This window comes from Alligator sinensis, unplaced genomic scaffold (assembly GCF_000455745.1).
Source record: "Alligator sinensis unplaced genomic scaffold, ASM45574v1 scaffold34_1, whole genome shotgun sequence".
Classification (NCBI taxonomy): domain Eukaryota; kingdom Metazoa; phylum Chordata; order Crocodylia; family Alligatoridae; genus Alligator; species Alligator sinensis.
In genome coordinates, this window is record NW_005842151.1 from 1,441,145 (window position 1) to 1,450,227 (window position 9,083).

The 9,083-nt window shown below is 45.0% G+C and overlaps 1 protein-coding gene across 7 annotated transcripts in view; it reads right to left on the minus strand.

Annotated features, from left to right (window-relative positions):
* The window catches only part of PTPRC (protein tyrosine phosphatase, receptor type C), a 142,213-nt gene that overhangs the window by 76,840 nt on the left and 56,290 nt on the right, over nucleotides 1-9,083 (minus strand). For all 7 annotated transcript variants that reach the window (XM_025206325.1, XM_014520770.2, XM_025206326.1 and 4 more), the window contains 2 exons: nucleotides 2,291-2,512; nucleotides 1,156-1,272 (listed from right to left, as the gene is read on the minus strand). In XM_025206325.1, the coding sequence (XP_025062110.1) occupies nucleotides 1,156-1,272; nucleotides 2,291-2,512 (339 nt within the window). The remainder of the gene's footprint in view (nucleotides 1-1,155; nucleotides 1,273-2,290; nucleotides 2,513-9,083) is intronic.

Below are 9,083 nucleotides of genomic sequence, written 5' to 3' on the forward strand. Positions count from 1 at the left end.
TCTCTGCCACCTACCCCCAGCCCAGATTCAGCCATGGCCCCCCTGCCCCTCCACTGCCTTTGTCTCCCTTTGAAGGCCTTGCTCCCCCAGCTGTCCACCCCCTGGCAGAAAACGGTCCCCCAATCATCTTTTTTTCCCATCACCTTCCACTTGGCAGCCTCTTCCCCCTCCCCCCACACCTGTCTCAACACTTCCAGGCATGGCAGCTCAGACCAAGTCCCAGAACTAAGGCTGCCACTGCTACCCTGCCAAAGCTGCTACAGGGCTAAGCTGGGGCTGGAGCAAACAAATGCTCTGTGCCCCATGCTGGAGTGGGAATGAAGTCTGCTAAAGCCAGAGCAAGAGTAAGCAGAGGGGGAAGCAAAGATGGCATGGAGGAAGACAAGGGGAGGAGGGACCCAAGGCATAGGGCAGCCAAGTGATGGGGACACACAGGTGATAGGTGGCAAGATGTGAGGGGGTCAAAGGGCAGGTATAAAGGCCAAATGCCTGTCCCTGTACTGCCCCCTCTACCACCTACCCCTCACCATCTCCTCTACTACCTATCTCCCCACTGCCTCCTCTGCCACCTGCTCCACCCTCACCTTCCCTACTGCCTACCCCACCACTGTCATCCACCACACCACTTCCCCATGTCCTCTCTACTGCCTGTCCCCTACTGCTCCCAGATTGCCTATTCCCCACCACCTGCCTGTCCTCATCCCCCACTGTAGCAATGGAGGGGATAAATTTAAGATGACTCTCCAAAATTAGACTCTATACATATATAGATTCTATATATTAGCTATATAAAAAATAAATTTATATTTTTCTAGCAATATATGCATCTAATTATTGAAGGATCATCTTAAGTTCAGAGTCGTCTTGTATTTGGGTAAATATCTCATTATTTAAAAATATGTATTAATCTACATACATGTAAATTAATATAAGACTTATGCATGGTAAATCCTGCCAATTTTGATGGTTTTCATTTATTACATTTTAGAGAAACTGACTTAGATACCGTTGCACTTGCTGTAGCAGTGCTAACTAAGCAAAAACTGTGGTCCACTGTTAAACAGTGCACTAAGTTCAGCAATTCAACTGCACCTGCTAAGAGACATAAATTAAGCAATTAAAACCATAGCTATAAAAAGACAGTAATATACATACCAGATCCACAGCCATATGTGTAATTCAAATGACAATTTTCATTAAAGTTCTTTGTCCATTTTAAGGTCACAGAGATATTAGTTGTATCTTGAACCTCAAGTTCATTTTCTTTTGTATCTTTAATGATGGGAACAATATAACACATTTAGTTCATACTTACTTTTAATATGTTTTGAAATACTTTTAATTTTCAATATCCACATATATGATTATATTTGATAATAAAAATATGCAAGACAAAAGGCATGTTTTAAAGTAATTTGTAACATGCCATTTATTAAATGAGTTCTTCAAAAAAATCAATTAAAAAAACCCTTGTATCTTATTTCTAGACATCTGGTAACCCATACAATTCTAGGGGTAAGTTTTAAGTGTAAAAATGGCCTTACTTGCACAGCTGCACAAGGAAACAAAGCACACAGTGGTAGTTTATTCTGTGGATCAGAGGGTCTCAAACTGTGGTCCACAGACCACCACTGGTCCATGAGCTCCATTCAGCTGGTCCACAGAAAAGTTGTGGAACAATCAAAAATATCTGTACTTGTAAGATAAGACTACTGATATTAAAAATATGAGTTGTGTGCTTTGATTCGTAGAACAAAAAAAAAAGTTTATTAAGTGGTCCGCCAAGACCCTCAGCAATTTTCAAGTGGTCCACGGAAAAAAAAAGTTCAAGAACCACTACTGCAGACTACCAATTTTGTAAACTGTAGTGTTGAAAGTGTAAAAGATTTCACAGCTGAGGTCCTACCCCATGTAGATGGCTGAGACAGGACAGGACAAGTGATGCAGTTCAACTTCTACAATTCTCTCCCCCAATAAGGACTCTCTGACAGATAATGACCTCACAGGGTTTACTCTCATCATTAACAAGCCTCTGTTTTGTTGTCTTTAGTTATTTGGCTGCTGTACTTACCTACATTTTAAAAACTTGGCCTCAAGCTTTACAGCAGATAGTAGGCCTGATTATAAGACTTTACCTCTAGATCTGTGCCTACAAGTGCAAAAGTCAAACTTTCAGCACCCAGTAGCTCATAGGAACCTTACCACTGGAAGATTTTTTAAATGCCGCGTCCTACTCATATTCATATTTTTTCTGAATAAAGCCTTATAAAATTAATAAAACTGTACTTACTAGGTGGAACAGAAAATGAAAGATTTCTATTGCATCCATCCTTAAATTCCAGGTAAATGTTATATTCTTGACATTCTGTGAGGTTTTCAATAGAGGAACAGTTTGCTATATTACACTCAGGTTTACAGAAGCAATTTTTCAATATCAATCCAGAAATGTTCAATGTTGCCTTGACTGAGTCCTTTAAGTACTCGTAAGGACCCACTGAAGCGATCATTTTTCCTGAAAGAGAGAGAGAAAATATTAAAATTACTAGTGCCTTCTTTTATTCTTGTACTTTCACATTCTTATGTTCACTTTAGCTATAAAGAACTCATTCTTTTGGATATATTTAGTATTGTGGAATGCAAATTTATTTAGGGGAACCCATTCATTAGGCCTTAAACTTCACTTTTTGGGGGACAACTAGAGGAAGCCAGGTTGAGTAACAAAAAGGCCTTGTGCCCTACTTTGGCCTTTTAACAACATAGCTCTAGTGGAGCTGAAACTGGTTGGCTTAAAAATATAATAATAAATAAATAAAGCAGGATAATGTTTTGCATTTCTGCTTACAGATTATGAGCCTACCACTTTTGCACAGATTAGTCCTTCACTCTCACAGACCCCATTACATGCTATAGGAGAGAGACATGCTATCATAAAGGAGCAGATACCCAATTTATGCATAGGAAGATTCCTCAGATTTGTTCTGGGAAATATACTCTGGCCCCCAGTTATAATATTAATTAATACAGTGTTCACTAACCAATGTTGGTGCTGGTGTGGGCTACAAGCACAATATGGCAACACTGATACTAAATTTGAGTTACCATTTGCTAGTTGTTCAGAAAAAACAACAAAACTCTTTTCAGATTGGGACACGGGGAATGAAGACCCTTCAGGTATTCAATGGGAAGGAGACAGTAGTAAAATTTTCCAAGCAGAAAATATTCAGAATAGGCCAAGGCTGGTCAGATGGGTCTTTTGGAATGATGGCATTGGAGGGAACAGGCATTTTTGGGTGTTGATGCCGTAAAAAAATCAATTGGATTATAGATTTTAGTCAACAGGACTATTCTATGTTAAGAACTATGGCAGACCCTTTTGGGATTCTCCAGGGAAATGGAACACAGGATGGGAAGGAGCCCCATAGCTAATCTCTGGTAGACACCAGTGTGCTGCATTAAAGGCTGTGGGATGTTCAGGAATAGCTGAACATTTTCCTCAGGTGTGGGCAAAACAAACGTGTGTGGAAAAATTGAGGCTGAGGTAGTAATTGAGGACCCTGATTCACTGCCTCAAAGACAATACCAATACTCAGTAGAGGTAGGAAGCAGCATCTGGGAAACTATAAAAGCACTACTAGATCAGGGAGTCATAGTGGAACAACAAAGTTTAAATAACTCACTCATTTAGCTTCTACTGAAAGCAGATGGAAAGATGCAAATTACTGGGCTCTTAATAAAGTGTCTCCCGTGACTGTGCCTGTGGTAGCAAAATATCCAGAGCCAATGGCTGTAATAGCAGAAGGCTCCAAATGATTTTCAGAATTAAATATGTCCAGTTTCGCAGTTCCCTCCATTCCGACTCATAGTATAAATTTGCCTTTATCTTTTGAAGAAAACAGTATAAGTTTAACTGGGTCCCACAGGAGTTCCATAATGCCCCAGCTATGTCACACCCACATAATGAGAATGTACGACAAATTGGCAGACTAAAGAAGAAAACTTGGAAGTACCAGAGGAAGTTTTGAAGCTTGTACACAGGACTGAGTTTAAGATAAGCCTGGCGTAGGCATAACTGGGCCTTTAACAGATATCATTCCTAGGAATAATGCTAGGTCAAGAAGGGAGAAGCACAGATAATCAAAGAGTGGAGCATATTCAGAAACTGCCAGCCCCAACAGATGTTACGACCTTAAGGCCTTTTTGGGCCTGACTAGACTTTTCCAGGACTTTATTGAGGGATATACCAAAAAGGCAACACTGCTATACAAGTAGTTAAGGAAAGATGCCCATGGGACTGGGAACCAGAACAGAATGAGGCAGTCAAAACCCTGAAGGAAAGTCTAAGGCAGGCTCCAGCACTGGTCTAACCCCGTATGGAAAAAACATATGTTTTACAGTTAGCCACAACTGCTACAAGGCTGGATCAGTGTTAAGCCAGAATCACAGTACTGATCTGACCAGTAGGTTAAGCCTCTAGAATATTGACCACAGTGGAATAGGATTTTACTATCTGTGAAAGGGAAGTGCTAATCTTAGTGTGGGCTATGCAGCACTGGGAGTACTTGGTGGGTCTCTCCCTTGACATTGAAAACCACCCATACCCCAGTGAAGTATGTGTTATCTGGAAAGGCTAATCATGGCCCTGTGTCTAACCCTCAACTGGCAAGATAGATGCTGGCATTGTTAAACAAAGAGAATTGTAGAGAAACAGACAGGTTTATCCCCAGTAGCTTACAGTCTAGTAGTGGTAGGGGAAGGAGAACATGAATGTTGCCCCACAACCAGGGTCTGCACTTTTCTTGGCTGACATAACTTTAGAAGAGACCATGGCTGGGGATGATGAGTTATGGTTTACGGATGCATCCATTTATTATGAAAAGGACACCCCATATACAGGGTATGCTGCCATGAATATAATAATTGCCAAGATTGTAGCAGTGGCAGTAGCCTTGGAGAACACTTCATCTGGAAAACTCATGGCTGTTTTATCAGAGTTGGACTGGGTGGTCCAGGCTGCAATAGACTGGCTATCCATTTGGAGGGTGAGGAATATGAAAACAGTATATGGTAAACTGGTAACACATGCTGGGAAGCTGCTTTACCTAGCCAGATTGGCAGCACAGCCGTAGCAGCCAGTCTACAATATCAAGGTTAAAGTGAATAAGCAGGTCTAATGAGCCAGGGGGCTCCTGTTACTTTAAGAAAGTGCAGCACGCTAAGCTGGCTGTGTGAGGCTGCAGCAGCAGGAGCACAGGCTGGCCCTTAATGAAGAGAAGAAACTCCTGTGTGTGGCTGGGGAGCCCATGGTAGGAAGGGAACAGGGCGTCAAAGCATATAAGCCCAGAACCTGAGCCAGGGCAGGTAGTCAGACCCTGCATGCTTCAGGGAGAGGAGCTCCCCAGGAAACCTGGATGCAGGAAGCAAGCCCATGGACACCCAAGCTACCCATGAAAGCAAGAGTGAGCCTGTCACTGGGAAGAATGGTTGGGTATTAACCCTGAGCAGAGAAAAACATTGTGGAAGCAGTTTGATTATATTTTTGTTGTGCTGGTGTTTGTTTGTTTAGGACTGAAGGATTTGGATGGTTTGGAGGCCACAGGGGTCCCTGAGAAACACCCAGTAGAGAGTTCCCTAGCAAGGGTCAGGGAATAGGGACCAGGGGCCTAGAAGCATGGGACAGAGGCCAGAGCCCAGAAGCCCATGAGCATGAGACAGGTATCAGGCTCAGAAGCTGAGGTCCAGGACAGTGGACCTTGCAATAGGGGGCCTAGCTGGAGGAAAAGGGCTTAAGTCAGAAAGGCGGAAGCCCCAACAAAGGTTCAAGGCTTGAGAGGCTGAGTTCAGTGTCAGGGCCAAGACACCTCCCCCCCCCCCCCCCCACCACCCCAAAACCCCCCCCCAACAGGGCCAAGACACCTCCCCCCCCCCCACACACACACTAAACACTCACCGACATCTGTAAAGTATGGTGTGACTATGGGGGCAGCTGAAGGGCACTATTATTGCCCCTAAGGCACAACTGGGGTTATCTTAAAGTGGAAACCCACCCCGTAGATTTTAGGGCAAAGGAGTCCTGAGGTTTGGGGCAGAGAAGCCTGGATAACTGTACACCAAGGAAAGGCACCCAGGAAGAGACCACCCTGGTCTCTGGAGGCAGCCTCCCAAGTTAAAAGACCCCCAAAAAATCAAGCCATGGCAGGAAAGAGATAGGAGGTAAATGGAACCTTGGGATGTGTGGGCAGGCAGATCTGACCACTAGGGGGCATCAGATGCCAGGGGGATTGCCTGAGCCTGTCACAGCAGGGAACAGAAGAGGTTAGATGGAACAATCAGGTGGACCTGGAGGCCAAAGTTGCACCCAAGGAGGGGAGCCCATGGGAAAAAGAAGCCAATGAGGTGGTAATGGTTGTCCAAAGAAAAGGTGTAGACTTGGCCTCCTTGCAATAGGAAGATGATAGTCTCCAGGAATTAGTAGATGAGGGAGAGTACTGGGAATGGAAAATATGGGCAGATCCCTCTGGGCTCATGCTTGTACAGAAAGAAGGAGGGGACTTCCTTGTTTGGGTGGTGCCAAGATACATCAGGACAGAATTGGTTGCTTTGTCTCATGACCAGAGCCACCTTGGGATACATAAGACTTTAGCCTGAGTACAAGCCACAGGGTAGTCATCCAAAATGAGAAAAGATGTCAAAGTATGTAAGTAATTGCTTACCCTGTGCTGCTAACAAACCCAAAAATACTGAAAAGTAGTGAAAGGGCCACTAGGACACAAACATGTAAGCAGACCCTGAAGTAGGTTATAGATTGACTACATCAGCCCTTTACCTTAAAATGCTGAAGGTAATAAGTACTGCTTGGTTAACATGGATAGTCTCATGAAGTAGATAGAAGCTGTCCCCTCAAGGAATAACACTGCCAATACCACAGCGAGTGTGCTGGTGGAGCAAGTCGTTTCCAGGTGGGGAATGCCTAAAGAAACAGATGCAGACCGAAGACCTCATTTCATAGGAGAAGTTACCAAAGGAGTGTGCCAGGCATTTGGGATCAAGCAATGGTTACACACAGCAAGACACCACTAAAGTTCAGGGCAAATAGAAAAAACTAAACTCACTGTAACAGGGGGCCTTCCTGTGGCCAGTCGGCCATTGGCCTGCTCACCTATTTCCGGGCCAACCGCCCACCTCACCTTGTTGTTTCTTAATTGGTTCTAATTAGGCGGGAGGCTGCCCATTCTTGCCCCGATGCCAGGGGGCACTATCTGTGGCTCCATTCCTCCCCTACACTGCAGCCCAATGTTTCCAGCCTACAAGCAGACCAAGCTTAGCCCTTGTTGTCAGGCCTCATAAACACACACATTCATACTGCCTTCCTCTCACTAGGGTCTCTCACACTCCACCCCCTTTCACAGGATCTCTTTCATGCATCAACAACTTGTACCGCCTTGCTTCCTCTCGGAGCCGGCCCCTTCGGCCATAGGCTTTATGTAGCGCACACCTTGGGTGGCAGATATACCATCTTTTGGGCCTCTCCCATGACCTTCACTAGGACAGTGGCCAGCCAATTACCTGACCGGGGCCAAGTTTGCCCTGGCTCCTCCCGGGGGCAACTCTATACAAACTCACACACACACACCGGGCTCCCAGCCCTCTGGTTTCCCCCTCACTGGGGCTCCACACCTGCCCCCTCACTGGGGGCCTGCCCTTACTGGACCTCCACATCTTCCACCCCCTCAGTGGAGCTATGGGGCTTCCCTCCCCGGCGGGGGCTCAGGTGGCAATAGCCGTGCCTGGCCCCAACTGCTACCCACAGTGATGTGGTGGCTAAGGGTTACTGAGGCACCCTGACCCGCCTTCTACCAGGGTGTTAACTGGTCTGGTATTTTCCTGGAGGCTCCCGCGCCACTGGGAGCCCCACCAGGCCATCCAGTCCTTGCAGAGTGCAGTTTTAGGTCATGCCCAGGACCAAGAGTCTCCTGCCCCTACCTAAAGATGTTCTCATACATCAGCTCAGCCAGGCGATGTTTCTGCCTGGCCTTCCAGCAGCAATCTGCTCTGTTTATAGGCAGATGGTGTCTCAAAATGGCTGCTGAGATCAAACACCTGCTGGCTGTTTGGCTCAGCCCTTAAAGTGGCAGGCACCAACAGTGCCCTGCCACACACACTTTGACAACCACCTTGAGAAAGGTGGTAAATCAACAACGGAAGGATTGGAACCAGAAGTTTCCCTTAGCATTAATGACCTTATGGGGAGCAGTTGCATTCCATAGCATTATACCCCATAAAGCCATGATGGTAAGAGACATGAGATTACCAAAACAATGATGGCTAGGAGGGGAGCCCCTTGATGAAATGAAGGCCAGAGTATTGACTGATCAGTGGGTCCAAAACTCACTGATGGCTGTATCAGTCACTCAAGGACAAGTAGTCATAGCCTTGAAAGCTAATGTCCAAAGAATGGACAAAGAGCTAGGGCCAATCCTACACCTGGTCGAAGGGAGCGTTAGCAACCAAGTGATGTATAGAGGGATTAAGGCAAAAAAATCATGCTTTAGGTTCACCATGGATGGGTCCCATTCACATCATAAATAAGGCCAGCACGATGGTACATCAGATAGAAATATGACACAGGAATAAATAGTCCAAAATGGTACCAGGAGTGATATAGTCCTTTTGTTCCATCCAATAAGGATGAGGCATATGCATGTTTTGTCCTGCAGCAAACCAAGATGTGTCACCCCTTTGAAAGATTGGCTCGGGCAATAACTAGAATTCTTATCATTTGGATCCCAGGAATTGGTTTGAAGCACACCATTTATATAGAGCTAAAATACCTTCTGATGTAACAGTCCCTTAGTGAAGCTATGGCTCAGTATGAAAATTAAATGTGAAATTGATGTCACCGTGACAACTCACAGTAAAGGATGGGTTATTTCCATATAGTGGGATGGAAGACCTGGATAAGAAACTCAAATGAAAGGTGTATATATACAGTGAAACTTGCTCCTACTGTAAAGGTGACTCTAATTTTAGATAGCAACAGCAAACCTAGTTATGGTAATAGAACAAAGCATAATAAAAGGAAAGAG